Source organism: Ursus maritimus, unplaced genomic scaffold (assembly GCF_017311325.1).
Source record: "Ursus maritimus isolate PB19 unplaced genomic scaffold, ASM1731132v1 scaffold_22, whole genome shotgun sequence".
Taxonomy (NCBI): domain Eukaryota; kingdom Metazoa; phylum Chordata; class Mammalia; order Carnivora; family Ursidae; genus Ursus; species Ursus maritimus.
In genome coordinates, this window is record NW_024424675.1 from 4,820,979 (window position 1) to 4,837,219 (window position 16,241).

General features: G+C 44.2%; 1 protein-coding gene across 3 annotated transcripts in view; it reads right to left on the minus strand.

Moving 5' to 3' along the window:
* The window catches only part of RIN2 (Ras and Rab interactor 2), a 111,668-nt gene that overhangs the window by 49,546 nt on the left and 45,881 nt on the right, over positions 1-16,241 (minus strand). For 2 of the 3 annotated variants that reach the window (XM_040637936.1, XM_040637937.1), the window contains exon 2: positions 12,567-12,667. In XM_040637936.1, the coding sequence (XP_040493870.1) occupies positions 12,567-12,667 (101 nt within the window). Of the gene's footprint in view, positions 1-12,164; positions 12,810-16,241 lie in introns of those variants that run through there. The other variant, XM_040637938.1, reaches the window with a different exon arrangement.

Genomic DNA, 16,241 nt, shown 5'->3' on the forward strand with positions numbered 1-16,241 from the left:
TGATTCTCTCTTGGAAGGGGATTCCCTGCTTGCTTTGCTGGCTCCTTCCAGACCAATCCTGGCGATGCACTTGGGACTGAATAACCCAAAAAGGCCACCTCGGATTTGGATCTGAAGTGGTGAATAGCAGGCTCCACCCTGGTCTTACCTGCATTTCCAGCAAAATGCTCCCTGATAGCTCAATCTTTAGGAAGACTTGGTGCTCTTCCTGCAGCCTGAGTGCTAGGTCCCTGAAGGACTCCAATGGACCCTCCCAACTTTTAAGAAAACTAACAGTTTTTCCTTGTTTACATAGTAAGCGTCTAATAAATAGTCATAGAATGTATCATGGCAAATTGATGGGGTTAATTATAATCAATAGGATGCTGAGCCCATCAATAAAACACAACAAAACAAAAATCAACAACAAAAGCAGAGCCTTGGCTTCCAAGGTGCTTTTGTCCAGGACTTCATTGTGGCTTAAGATTCATCACACTGCCTGCCTCCCTAACAAAGAGGCCCGGTCCTGCGACAAAGTGAGGAGCTCAAAAACAAAACCAAACCATATTTGGTGGGAAAAATTTTGATATGCTATAAATTCTCTATGGTTTATTAAAATTGACAATATTTCCCAAAGAACATTGGCTACACCAAGGTCACACATGGAGGCACAGTTTTTATTTTAATGTCTAGTACTTATTTAAATTGCTGTTGTATTTAGTGTAGTTCCCAATTATGGCAGAGATATTAAATTTACTTCTTTTTCCCTAATTTTTTTTATTGTGGTAAAATATACACAGCATAAAATTTACCATCTTAACCATTTTTAAATGTACAATTCAGGAGGGTTATGTATATCCATATTGCTGTACAACCATCACTACCATCCACCTCCAGAATTCTTTCCCTTTTGCGAAATTGAAATCTATGCCTAATTAAAAAGTAACTCCCCCTACTTTGGGAAACCACTGCTCTATTTTAGGTCTCTATGATTTTAACCCAAGTACTTCATATAGGTGGGATCATACACTGTCTTTTTATGACTGGTTTACCAAATTTACTTTTTAAAATATATGTCAAAGGTGAGTCAATTTAATGACAAATGTTAGGTGCATAATAATAGGCAAGATGGTGCAAGAATAAGAGAAAAATTGTGTCACAGTGGGTGGAATTTGGGCTGAGACAATCTGGATTAAAACACAAGAATATTTCCCCTATATTAATGTTTATAAACCTTGCTCTTGGACTCAAGGGGGAAAGGATCCCCCAAAAAGCATCTATTTGCCATTGCTCAGCTCCATCCTTGACTGGGGTCAAGCTATTCTGGAGTGCCCACTGGACACTGGCTCTAGCCCCCTTGTCAAAACGAAGGTTGATCCTGTTCCCTCGCCATCTCCTGCAGCTGCAACCAATCTTTGGGCACACTGACTTCCTTCACCCACTGTGTATGCACCTCTGGGGCACTTACCCCATTTTGCTCTGCATTCCACTTATTTCTTTCACTAGCCTAGCTTCACCCCCAGGCAGGCATCGATCATATGCCTGCTCTATGCATGATGGGGAACTAGGTAGGAGGTCATCTGCAAACAACAGGTTTATTCCTTGTGAGTGAGGAAGGGGAGAAGCTCAGTGGGCAACGAGAAACATCATGGGCGCTAGGTCTCTCCATCAGCTTCTTCCTGGGTCCCCCATGCATAACCTCTGATTCAGGCCTTCCCTCAGCCAGGCCCAACAATAGAATCCGGCTCCTCAGCTCCAGCCTCAGGAGACAAAAGGTTCTTGTCTCTGTGTTTATCAGGAAATGATTGGCAAAAATCACCACAACTACCAAGATCCCCCTGGCCTTTGGCCATCTGAAGGCCTGGGTCAAGAAAAGGAAGCAGTCCGAATCCTTCCAGAACAACAAATCCGAAGTGTTTGCAGCTTCTTCCTCACTTTTCATGAATTTCCTTCGTGGACAGCCCCTCCACCTCCCACCAGCCGGCCGGGGGTGCGCTTTGGATATAAAAGTCAACACTGAGTTTTAGCTGACACCCACTAACACAGGCATTAGTGATATATGCTCCATTCAAGGTTCCCAAATACAGAACGCCTCATCCCAACACTGGGAATAAGATTTAATTCCAACAAAGGAGGTTGACATGTACCAGCTGGTTGAGCACAGAGAAGATAGGAGTAGAAGAGTATTGGCAGGAAAGCTACCTTCTGTTGAAAAATCCACAGCGGGAACCCCATGCACACACCTACGGGGGCTTTAGCATTCGGATCTCAACAAAGTTCTCATTTACCTGGAGTCAGAATGCATCAACATGAGAATTTCCTGCGCGTGTGAATCAACGTCAACATGCCAAGTTTTGTAAGACATGCATGGTTTAATCTGGTCAAGTCCGATCCTGGCCTCCCCTCAGTTTCATAATCTCCAGTGGTTTGGTAGAAAGAGCACTTGCAGTCAGCTGGGATTAAAGCCTCAGTTGTCTCTTCATAACTGTGAGGCCTTGGCCTGTTATTACAGGTCACTCAGACTCAGTTTCCCCATCTCTAAAGATGGAGTCTTATTGGAAAAAGGAATCTGTTAGTAAAACGGACAAAGCCTGAAAAGAACAGACTCTAAGAGTCTGGACTGTCCTGGGAGCTATGAGTAAAAGACTGTGTTCAGCAAAGTTTCCAGGATGTCTCTTTTACTGTCCCCTAATTTCCAGAAACTCAAAAAAGAACACAAAGCAACATGTTTCCATTCTAGGATACACAAAGACTATTCCATAAACACAGTTCCGGAGCTTGTTTGGTCAGCATTTAACGTGAACCTTCCTGAGGATTGCCCCTGGTGGTCCTTGCAGCTGGAATGGTCTCCGTCTGCCATTAGGGTCTATTCCCAACCTAGACTCTAGTGCTTGCCATCCTCAACTTACAGATGGGAAAAAGAAAGGATGAAAAGCTTCCTCTCTTGATATTTCTGTAATGGAGGCCTCCCTTCCTCATTCTGCCCATGTGAAGATGTTACTTCAACGGGCCTCAAAGGCAAGAAAGGTACAACCTGGGGCATGGCACTGCCCAAGGGCTCAGGCTTCCAGCTACAAGAGACCAATGCAGGAGTCATCCTAAGAATTAAGCACCAGACAGAAGTTGGCATCTTGTGTCTGCCATGGCCTTGCTCGTGGAGCAGTAGATCCTTGTCTATGTATCAATACGAAAGCAAGTACACTCCAAATATCAAGCAGTGGCCAACATGGCAGGCTTGGTGGGAGATGAATCAAGGGCTTCCTTGATCTTTTGGGGGAGAGAAGTGAGGGGTCTGCCATTGATGGTTTCTGAAAAAAATAGGAGTTGAAGAGGCCCCTTATGCAGAAAGACAAGAAAACAACAGCTCACACAGAAGAGATCCATCTGATAAAAGTTGCTTGTACAAGGACCAGTTCCAATTTCTGTTACATACATATATATATATGCACATGGAGCCAATGAAAAATTCCCAGAAAACCTGCCATTTCAAAAATACCTACTAGTGGGCGCCTGGGTGGCTCAGTCCGTTAAGCATCTGCCTTTGGTTCAGGTCATGATCCCAGGGTCCTGGGATGGAGTCCTGCATTGGGCTCCCTGCTCAGTGGGAAGCCTGCTTCTCCCTCTGCCCCTGCCTGCCACTCCCCCTGCTTGTTTTCTCTCTCTCTCTCAAATAAATAAATAAAATCTTTTATAAAAAAAATACCTACTAGTCACTGTCCAATGACATCTTACTTTTAATCATGAAAACACTTCTTTAGAATTTGTGAAGCTGAATTCAACCCCTACTCTGAAACATTTAAGTCTGGAGAGGAAGGGAGACTCAAATTCATTCTGGCCATATGTGGGGCCCTGGCTAATTTCTTGGTCAATAGAAAAATTACATGCCCGCCTCCAGGCAGGAGGAGGCACTGCCATTTTCAGAGAGGAGAAAGATCTGGACTTTTATGGCTTATGAACTTCCTGTCATTGAGTCTCCAGCTAGAGATGAAAAGGGCGGATATGGAGCCAATGCTGGCAGGGGCCTTCATTGGTTCCTGTAAAACTAAGAAATAGAAACAAAGAACATGTTGTCCTGGCTACCCTTGGAGCTGAAAACAGGAGAAGGAGCCAGGCAGGCTTTAAGTATTGGCCCGCTGACCTTTGACCCTGAGCAATGGCATGCACGAGGCTTCATGGTAAGGCAAGCATTTCATGGATTTGCAGTTCTTAGTGTTTACGTGCTTTTGGTTATACTAGTGTTATTTCACAGCTGGACTAAATCACCACTGCCTTCTAACCAAGCAAATATTTTGTGGCAGAATCAACTACCAATATAATAGCAAGGCAAGATCTGTAAAGGGTAAAACGTACCTAATCTAGAGTAGGCCATCATTAAAACTGTGTGCCCAAGGGTACTGCGGACAGGGAAGCCAGCTACTCAACTGGGAGGTGCTATCCCTCGACAAAAATGCAATCAATTTCTAGGACACACTGCATTTTCAGGATGATCAGAAACACCCTGGTTAAATCTGTGAAAATCATGCATGATCTGCCATCTAAATGCACATACAAATATTGGACAGATACACACAAAGGAAAAGAAATACGATAGTCAAAAAACAATCAAGAGTGGTTTTGTCTCAGGGATTCATGGTAATCTTTTTATTTTTTATATGATGCTTTTTCTACAATGCACATGTTCTACTTGGTCATCAAAAAGATGACTCTTAAATGTTCTTTTTAAAAGTCTTCCCCATGGGGCGCCTGGGTGGCTCAGTCATTAAGCGTCTGCCTTCGGCTCAGGGCGTGATCCTGGTGTTATGGGATCGAGCCCCGCATCAGGCTCTTCCACTGAGGGCCTGCTTCTTCCTCTCCCACTCCCCCTGCTTGTGTTCCCTCTCTCGCTAGCTGTCTCTCTGTCAAATAAATAAATAAAATCTTTAAAATAAAATAAAAGTCTTCCCCAATATCATAGATACCACCAATCAAAACAGACTAAATAGATGTTTGGGCATATTTTATCTGGAGGCTTACCTCATTCTTTACTTAAGGTTAATGTGGGAGCTCATCTTTCCTAAAACACCTCTCACTTGGAATTACCAGCTTCCTCCGTCAGGTTCCCAGAACATCTAGTATACTCCACTATTATATCCTCATTCCATTACATGATACTTGTTTATAATCCTGTCTCCCTGCCAGCTCCACTGTCCAGGTATTTTAACAAACAGCACCTACCTAACACATATTTTTTTGAAGTTGAACTTAATTGTTGCTACATTGGTAACAATATAAGCAAAGAGTTGGTTCAATCCTCATAGAATTCCTTGAAACCATATCCCAAACACCCACCAGTGGCTTCAAATCAAGAAACAGTTTAAGGGTTTGGGGGGTTGGGGATGAATCAAGCTAGTTATAGCAGAATATCCTCAATGGGCATGACAGGAAAATTTAAATAATCTCTACAGCCAACATGGGGCTTGAATTCACGACCCCAAGATCAAGACTGAGCCAGCCAGGTGCCCCAAAGAAACTATACATTTTGATAACACCGAACACCCTTTTCAAGAGACTTAAGATACTGCAAGATATACCCAATACTCTGTAGCCAGTGATTATCGTAAGCTTCCCANNNNGCTGAACCAGACAGGAGCTCCCAGGAAAGGAGGAAAACCAACCTTTGTGACAGATATGACTGATTCTAGGGCAGTGGCCCACACTCAGATGCTGTAGGCCCTGAGGATGAGCTCCCAGCCCTGAACCAATGGCCTGTGGCACATGCAGCTAAAAGGCAAAAGAGGAAATATTTGTTTTGCTGGCTAACAGTACCCATGACACAGACACTGTGAGAAGACAAAATGCAAACTGACTTCTGCATCTGATGACTTAACCTTGCTTCCCAATGACCTCATGGAGACACTCTCCAAAATCTTCCAAAGAAAGCAGGTATAGATTAACGAAGAATGATCACTTTGTATCTGACTTTTCAAGAGGAAAAGCTGGAAAGGAATAATGATGAGTGACATTAAACTCTGTGTCTGAAGTCACTGCAGTTGAGAATATATATTTTAAAGAACATATATTTTTTTTAAATACAGGAAATTGCATTGGATGCAGATATATTGAGTTTCAGAGAAGAATTAAAACTCACACTATAGCTCTACTGGATTTATGCACATGCATTTCTTAGTTATGATGCAGCTAATGGCCTTGGCCAAATTAATTCATGAGATGCTGAATATTTCTGCATGTAAGTACTGAACAAAGTAAAGCATAAAGCAAAAGAATCCAAGACACGGGGAGAATTTCATTGGCTTTTTCTTCTGTTACAAGTTTATGATCTAAGATTCATAAGCAGAAATATAAACAATAAAAGGTACACAGGTATTTACACTCATAATTTCTGTATTGTCTTCTCTTTTTATCTCCTCCCCCCAAATAATCCTTTCCATAACTTCACACTTTCCATAAATATCACCTAATGAACCGGCTGTGAACATGACTCATGACTTTAGCCTTGAACTTAAACATGCAAGAATTATAAAATGATGCTCCAAAGAGCTCCCATTCCTGGCTCCCACAGCACTGAGGTACTGAGTACATACAGGTACTCTTACCTGTCTTCAACCATCATGCTTCTAGAAGCTCTAAATCCATACATCCATCCAAATAGCCAAAATGAAAAAGCAGCCAATACCAAGTGTAGACCGGGAGAACACAGCATTCAGAACTCCCATATGCTGTTGGTGGAAGTGTGAATGACTATAATGATTGGAAAATTTTTGGGCACCATTTACTGACTGTTGAATATTTAACCATCCTACAACCCAACAGTTCCACTCCTATATTCCTTACTGAGGTGTGTCACCAAAAAACATGCACAAGAATGTACATAGCAGCATTATTCAAAATAGCACCAAAGTGGAAACAATTCAAATACCCATTAACAGTAGAATGGATAAACCAATTGTTTTGGGTTCACACAATGGAATACTACACAAAACATGGAAAGAAGTCAGAGTTAAAAGAGCACATGCTGCATGATTCCAGTGATATGAAGTTCAAAAACAGGCAAAACGAATCTGTGGCAATAGAAGTCAGAGAGTTGTTGGCGGGTTGCTGAGAATGATCTGTCTCTTGATCTGGGTGCTGCTATGTGGTATGTTTACCGTTGAAGATTCATCTAGCTGTATACTTATTGATGGCTTTTTCTTAATCATGTTTTACTTCAGTGGAAAGTTGTTTTTTTTTTTTTTAATAAAGCAGCACTAAGTGAGGATGGGTTTCTCCAGAAGGTCACAGAGCAATTATTATGGTCACCGTGGTACTTCAGGAGACTTACTGGAGTAGAACACTGAGCATCTCTTCCCCAGACTGTAAGCCACTGATCTTCTCTTCTGACCTTGTGTTCTAACATCGTTCAAGTGGAAAAAGTGAAGGGTTGTACCAGGGACCAGCAATCTGAGCTTCTTGTGGTTTGGGTATCAATGCCATTGCATAGCTGCTGGGAAGCTGAGAACTTCCTGGGGCACACAGTCCCTTCCAGAAGAAGTCAGTGGTGGTGACCAACTGCTACACACCAACTACAGTATGGGACAGAGCTGGCCAAAGAATTTTTGAATTCTGTGCATCTGATTCCGGGGTTGGGTGTAGAGTTTTAAGACCCTGGGCATCCCCGCCAGCAGTCTGCTCAGGCTGGAGTGCACTAGCAAGGTGACAAGAGGAGTGAGGGAAGTGAGGAAGAGGGCAAACAAAGGTAACAATTTGATGACCCAGTCCAGCCAGGCACCCTCCCCCCCCATCCTGCAAAGCCAGCCTGAGCCTCATCTCATGAAGTTGCTTTGTTCAATCCCTTTGTTCCACCTGAGGACAAAGGGAACTTCAGAGACTTCTTTTAGCCTAGAGGTGATGGGTCCAGATGGCAATGACAGTGGAGCACTGCCTATGTCTGGCCTACTGTACCAGCCCCAACAGAAAGCAGACTGTGAAATCATGGGGGAGGGAGAGGAAAGCACAAAGCCTTTATTTCCCCACACTCTAGTCTTGGGGCAACGAATGGCGAGAAGGAGGAAATAAGAAATAGCATTTAGAGCAGGAACAAGAAATCCTGGATCTCTCTCCTGGCTTCCTAGCTTCTTTTCGGTAAAACGCTAGCAGAGGGCATGGAGTTGATTTAAATCAGATGCTCCTTTACTGGCAGACATTTACAACAGCCCAGAACCCAGAAGTGATGGAGGAAGCATGGCTGGCACATAGCGGAAAGGTGCCCTGGTCCCTCTTCTTTGCTAGAGAGCCACCTTAGGGCCCATCGCACATTTTCAACTTTTGATTTTTTTATGCACCGGCTGGGGTCCCCTAATTGCTTTACAGGGTAATGTTTTGTTTCTGCAAGAGGCTTCTGATGCTTTAATACGTTTAGAATCTCCAAAGGGCTGGCATCTTTCATTTGTCCATTCAAATACTGAATGTATGCTACACACCAGGCACTATTCTAAGACCAAACCCACGCTCTCAGTTCGCTTCCCTCCTAGTGCTGGGAGACAGAAAATGCACAATTTAAGCAAGTGACCATATATGTCAGATCTGTACAAGTTCTATGAAGAAAAATCAAGTCAGCTAAGGTGACAGAAGAAATGAGGGTCCTAAGGTGAATACTTCCTGGAGGAAGGGCATTCCAGGCAGAGGCAACAGTAAGTACAAAGTTCAGGAGGTAGGAGCCTTCTGGACAAGGAGCTGGTGGGTCTGGAGCAGACCGATAGAGAGGGGAGAGGCTGTAAGAGAGGAGGGCGAGGGGATGTGAGGAGTTAGAGCCTGGAGCATCTCAAAAGCCATGGCGATGATTTTGGTTTTAATGAATGAGAAATACTGAAGGGCTTTGAACAGAAGTGACATGACTTGGATTTGGGTTAATGAAAGTCAGATCCTTCTCTATGCTGCTTAAATAACAGCCCAGAGAAGGCAGGATGGGTGAAAGCAGAGGCACTGGTGCTGATGGGGGAACCTTACAGGTAGAGCTGCCAGGGTCTGGAGATGGGAGCACAGGTATGAGAGACAGAAAGGCAAGAGGGATGGCTGTGAGGCCCAAGAACCTGCAGCCATGGTCACTGGGATGGGGAAGACCAGGGAGGAAGCAGGGTTGTGAAAGGAAGCCAAGGGCCCGGTCTTGGCCTTGTAAGTTTGAGATGCCAGACGGGCTGAATGGACAGCTAGATGCAAGCATCTGGATTCAAAAGAGGACCAACCTAGGGATATAAGCTGGGAATCACCAATATACACAGGGTATCAAAGCCACAAGACTGGATGGGATTAACTATGAAATTACTCTAGAGGTCTCTTTTAATAAACAACATACTGTATTTACTCACTGCCAGCATTGTGCAAAGTTCTTTACAGTTATTAACTCACTTAATCTTTCTCACCGCCCTCAAGTCAAGCTCTATTATTATCCTCATTTAACTGATATGCACACAGAGGCACAGAGACTTTTAAGTATCTTGCTCAAGGTTAGTGGGAGACAGCAGTGGGGCTGGGGAGAAGAGAGGTTATAGGCTTAAGCTCTGGGTGCTCTCGGGTTAGGAGGTGAGGGAGATGAGGAGGAACCAGCTGGAGACTACAAGCAGCAGCAGGCGAGGAGAGAGGAAACCAGGAAGTATGGTGTCCCCAAAGCCAAGCCAATTGAGTGTCCCTGGAACAGAAGACAGATCAGACGCTGACAGGTCAGGAGGTGAGAACTGATCATTGGATAGAAAAGTGACATCTTTACTTTCACTAACCTGGTTTTGAAATTAACCTCCTCCCATTTTGAATGCAGGCAACAAATCCCAGTAGTTTGCGCAGTAGCTGAGACTGTCACCAACAGAAACCCCAACGTTTTCATTGTTGGTGAGGAAGTACTGTTTCTGGCCATCTTTGCTTCCAGATGACAGTAGTTCCTAGACCTTGTTATTTAATGTGTTAATAAAGAAGTACCTATGCTATGAAATCATGCATTTTAATAATTCTGATCATTCTACTGCAATAGAATTGTTTTCCTTCTGTCCTCCTACATATTTTATTTTAAGCATTTAAAATATTAATCTGAGAAGGGGGGCCATGCAACATGAAAAGGTTAAAGATTATCTCAATATTAACCACAAAGGAGTGACCAAAAGCCAAAGCGGGTGGAGGAACAGCATTCCTAACCTAGGGCACCAGTGCGGCACTTAGCCCGGCGTTCAACAAACGAAGGGACCACAGACACTTTGTGGTGACTGTGGCTGGGGTAGGTGAGGCTGTTATCACAGCTCACACTCGCCAAGGATGCCACAAAGGAAGGTGACGTCCATGCATCTGTGCGGCCACCGGAGCGTGCCCAGCCAAGGTCCTGAGGGAGGGGAGCAATCCTTCTTCGCTCTATAGTGGTTTCACTTGAGGTGGCTCCACTGCTCACACCCCCTTTCCTTTCCTTTCGTCTGCCCTTTGGGCTGCTCTACGCCAGGCTGACCTACTGTTTCCCTGTGGCCAGAGCTCTGCTCTGCTTTCATTTTGGAAACAACAGAAAGTCCTCTTTACCCTACCCTTCCAATATCTGGCCACCCGGACATTATCGGGCAAAACAGAGGAACTAACAGCAAAGTCACGACTCCCTGCTTCGGCAAAATCAGGGAGAGACCCTAGCACAGAAACCACAGCCAAATTAGTCAGACAGCTCCTGCATCAGTAAAATGAAGACCATCCTGGAGCTTTAGCTCATAGGGTAGTTAGGAGAGTCAACGAGCTGGCTGCTGTGACGCACTGAGAACAGCGGCGGGCACATGGTAAACACCGTATGCATTGTTCAATAAAGACACGCTTGCCCTTTCTCTTTCTTCCCCACTAAAAAAAGCACCAAGTAAAATGTGTCTGAAATTTCACAAATTCATTGTTAACCAACATAGCATTCGAGAATAAGTGACATTAATCTGAAAAACATAGTATTACGGAATGCTTACAGTCATTCTTAAATTTGAAAAGAAAAAGAGATGTTAACGACAAGATGGCAGCCCAGCTCTCCCAGCCCAGTATCTACTGCAGTCAGACATCAAGATCGTGATGTGATGGCCCCTGATGTACCATCACGTCTTCCAGCAAACCTAACATCCCTGGGCCTTACACACGGGGGTGGAGGTGGAGGGGGTACTGCCACTGGTGTCTGTCTTCTGCAGAGCTTGGGGACTACCTTGCTGTGTTATGTTCCCTGGATGTGGGAGAAAGCAGCCACTAAAGCTCTCTTCTTTTCCCTTTGGCACCAACCCGGATTCCCACTTTAATTTTAGTTCAACAATGCAAAGGGGAAAGGGAAATCCCCTGGCTAAAGTTCCACTTCCATGGAGTTTGGCACTATTCTGAATGTGAGGTGGACAGTCTTTAATCAAAAATCATTGTGCATTTGTTTAGTGTATGGAGAAAAAATTAGCCATTGAGGTCCAGGGAAATCAGAGAGAATGCCAGGGTGCTGCTGCAAGAAGCTTGGGGCCCATCTGGTCTACCCCCTGGCTTTTTTGTTGTTGTTGTTGAGAAGGAAAAGAAGTGGAGGGCATGTGGCATTTCCACAGCTAAGGGGGAATACAGTTTCTCCAGAGACGCAGGAGAGTTAAAGCACCACCTTCCAGCTGCAAAATGCCTCCTTGCTATTGCTTGCTCTCCTTGCAGTCTAGGACAGGAAACAAGTTGGGCTGGTTTGAAACTTGCCTGGGCAACCAGCACCACCTGGTTCACCTGCCCTTGCAGGATTCCTGCCTGTCTCATGACTTGCAAGCAAAACCCAGTCCATGAATCTCACCCTCACACTGCACCAGGCTGCCTCAACCCATTTCCTGGGAAAGAGGGGAAAGCTAATAATGAGCCTGGCCTCCAAGGTGCCAGGCATCAGTGTCATTTTTGTAGTGATTATATTCTATTGCCTTTGCTAGTAAAGAATTGCAGCCTCCACGAGCTAAGATGAGGTTGGAGTGACCTCCCCCAGCCTACCACCCCCACGCTGACCTCCGCACTCCCATTCTCCCAATAAAGACCAGTCCCTTACAACTTAGTGCGATACAAACACAACACTTCAATGCTTAACAAGCATTGTCTATTGTATATTGTCCCCCACTTTTCTCAGTTATTTACAACCACATCCAAACTCCAACACACTGGCTCACATTTTAGGCTAATGGCTATGGTAAGCGCTGGGTTTTTTTTTTTCTGACCTGAGAACGCAAAATGAGTCCATCCTCTTTAGGGCGCCCCTTTAAACCTTCTGGAGACTGACACGGGCTACACTGAATTCTATTTTGCACGCGGAGGATCCTGCTGCGTTATTGTTTCCATCACTGTGAGTAGGTGGATACGACAGATAGAACTTTAGGTTTCCGGGTTCTGGTGCCAGGAGGTATTGAGAGGGTGTAAAGTTCAAGTGCCTTCAAAGTGATTAAAATAAACAGGCAACTGGTTCCTAGGCCACTCCCACCTCCTACAGACAGCTTCATTGGGAGAGGCCACCACACTCCCAGTTCCCAAACTTCTGAGAAGCCACCGAGATGGCAGTCCTCGTAGCTGCTAGGGTCCACTTAGCCCCCATCTGACGCCCGGCACCTGATTGTCTCTGTCACCTGTGGGCTTCGCTGGGTTCCAATCCATTCTTCAGGCTGACATCTGTCTGCACCATCTCCTGTTTCAGTTCTCCGATCTCCGAGACGATTGTGTCAATGAGCTATTCAAAGACAAAAATAGTGTGACGTCAGGCAGTGGAAGAGGCGTGCCCAGAGCCCAGAGAGCTTCAGCGGCTTCAATAGGAGCACAGAGAAGACCACCTTTTTTTTTTTTTTAATCCCGGCTGTGTGAATTTCCTCTACCCAGAGGAAAAAAATGAGGGTGGGAGCATATTTTTCTAAAAAAAAAAAAAGAGGAAGAACTTAGGTTTCGGTACTGCCCTAAGAAAAAGGATATGACACCCAGTTTGGTTTCTCAACATGAATACAAAGAGGAATAAACAAATCCTGGTAAAACCAGGCCTCCACATTCATTTTGTCAAAGTCAAAACTCAAGAGGAATTCCCTGAATTAAAGTTTATACAATCATTGTTCTGGCTCAGAAATAAGCATACTTGTTTTTGTTTTTTTAAAGATTTTATTTATTTGAGAGAGAGGGAGAGCACGAGTGGGGGCGGGGTGGGTGGAGACGTACAGAGGGAGAGAGAGAAGCAGACTCCCCACTGAGCAGGGAGCCTGATAAGGGCTCAATCCCAGGACCCTGAGGTCATGACCTGAGCCGAAGGCAGATGCTTAGCCATCTGAGCCACCCAGATGCTCCAGAAATAAGAATATTTAAAAGACACACATAGCTTACAATCAATTTCCAGACATTAAGCTTACTCATCCTATTCTTTGCTTTTTATTTATTTATTTTTTTTATAAAGAAGACTGCTTAGGGAAAGGGAAGAGAGAGGGCTACATGGGGTGGGGAGTGGGTGAACCAGAGGGGAATGCAGAGGGAGATGTACCCTCATCTTGCAGAAGGCTCATGCGTGCTTGTATCCTCTACCCACACACCTGGGAAGAGGCTACATCTGCCCCTGAAGGCTGGTCTAAACTCTTGAACCCACCTAATCACTCAGCCAACAGAATCCTTCCTGGAGCTAACTAGGCACTCTATGTGTAGAGCCCTTGTTCTCAAAGTGTGTCATTGCTCACTAATTCTAAAAAATATATATAGTTATTTTTTACATAAGTGTTACTTATGTCATTGTGTAATAGATTTATTATTGTTTCAAAATAAGTATTTTTTAAAAATTTCTCCATTTTATTTCCTAATACAGCAAGCATCTGTAGCTATAACCCACATGAACATAAGCTCTTTGGGGTCCTCCATAATTTTTAATAGGATAAAGGGATCCTAGGGCTATAAAGTTTGATAATCACTATTCTAGCTAAAGATAAGTGTTGTCTTGTCTCAAGCAGATTTATCCCACCCAAGCGCTGGCAGAAACTTCATCTGAGCTTACAGGCTGTTCTAAACTGTTGACCCCATCTATTCATTCATTAATTCAACAAACCTTTTCGGGCACCCACTTCATGTCAGGTGCTACAAGCATGGAGTGAGGTGGACAGTTCTCATGGAGATGATATTCCAGTGGAGCACAGACCACAGCCTTGAGCACTGAGAAGAGCCAGGATGAGAACAGAACAGGGTGATGCTGTAGGGGGCAGTTAAGCGGCCACCACTCTAGGTAGGATGGGATGGTGAGGGTGGATCTTTGAGGAAGTGATGGAGCTCTGAATGACAAGGGGGGGCCATGAAAAGATCAAGGGAAGATCCCTCCATACAGAGAAAGTCCCAGAGGCTGGGGAGGCACGTGGCAGGAGAGGCAGGCAGACACCAGAGCTCATTGGCATTCTAGATCACAGTACCCGTACAGTTGAGTTTTCTACATTAAGAACCATCAAAGGGCTTTAGGAGGGGAAGACATTTTCTTTGTTTTATGTTCTAAAAAGATCACTTTGGCTGCTGGTTAGAGATGGTTTGTAAGGGCAAGAGGAGAAGCAGCAAGACCAGTCTGGAGGCAACTGCAAGGATGTAGGCAAGAGTGGTCCAGGTGGCTTGGACCAAGATGGTAGCAGAGGAATTAGAAAGAAGGGGAGAAATATAAGAACAATTTACACAGAAATTGATAGAAGTTGATGGACTTGATGTAGGAGTGGTAGGAAGAGAAGGATCAAGCACAACTCCTAAGTTCTTGACTTGATTATCAGATAGATAGATGGCCGTGTCCTTGACTGACATGGGGAGGGTTAGGTTTGAGGAAGAAATCGAGTTGGATATTGGGTCATTATGTCTTGATTTTCTTATTGGCCATCAAATAAATTTGGGAAGTGGTTTTTGACATTTAGTATGGAGATATTTATACATTTGGAAGTCACTGGCATATGTGCTGGCATTCCAAAGCCCTGTGAAAGGGAGAGATTAACTGAGGGGAAAGTGGAGATGGAGAAGGGGTCCCTGAAAATAGCTTTGCATGCTCCCAATGCTCAGAGGTCAGAAGAAGGGAGGCCAGCCAAGTCCTCCATGCTTGATCCATCTCTGTTGTGTGTGCGTGGGATGCAAGCTGTAGGCAAACATTCTAGAAGCACTGGGGACTTGGAAGAGAAAATGACCAGGAGATCCCTTTTATACATAGCCCGCTGGCAAATATGTACAAGTCTGACAATATTTGAAAATGTGGGAAAACACCCCCAAATGCTGCTAGAGGAGTATTATTTGTAGAGCCCACTTTGAAGAGCAATTTGGTAATGTCTTATAGAGTTAGAGACACACAGACCTCCTAGATATGCACTCTAGAGAAATCCAGGCACATGGGTGCAAGGAGACCTTTATAAGAATATTTGCTGCATCATTATTTGTAAGAAAACCAAATTATAAGCACTTAAATGTCCATCAATAATAGAATGGGTAAACTGAGGTATGTAGCAGTTAAAATTAATGAACCAGAGCTATCGGTATCAACACACATATAAACAGAAATGCTCAAAAACTTCTCACAAAAGCAAAAAAAAAAAAAAAAGCTTGAAAAGGGTTATATCCAGTATATAAGGTTTAAAACCATTCAAATCTGTACAATACTATAGTGTTTACAAATATACACATAGATAGACAACTCCAATGTGTGATATGGGGGTTATAATCTTTTTCTTTTTTTAATAATTTCTTATTATGTTATGTTAGTCACCATACAGTATATCTTTATGGGGGTTATAATCTTAATCCAGGATAGTGGTTACCCCTGGAGGAGAATGGATGAAGATGTTCACAGGTCAAGGGGCTCAACCACCCATGAGACTTTATTTCTTAAAATGAAATGGCAAAATGATGATTTGACAGAGTTCCATGACATGTGTTTAGTAGTATGTGTGATTTTCTGTATGTTTATTCCTAATCAAGATTATTAGGAAAATAAAAGGGGTGCTATGTCTGAAAATGGAAGGAGGTGGAAGGACTGAGAAGGGGGGAGCAAGTGGGGTGAGGGAAGGCAGTCTGAGTGTCTGTGCTGAAGGCCTCCCAATCTGGGCTGGGTCACACGCCCATTCTGGGCCACAGCTATGGTCCTGGGCAGGAGAGCCACACACAGGAGCGTCACCCACAGCCTCGGGCAAACCTAGGAGAAAAAGTTCCCATCCCCAGCAAGGAGACAGGTCATGAGGCACAATCAGCCTCTCCACACCCTCAGTCACCTTGACAGCCACCATTATTAATGTGAACGTAAACATAGCCTTCCCCAGGAGATGCCTTTG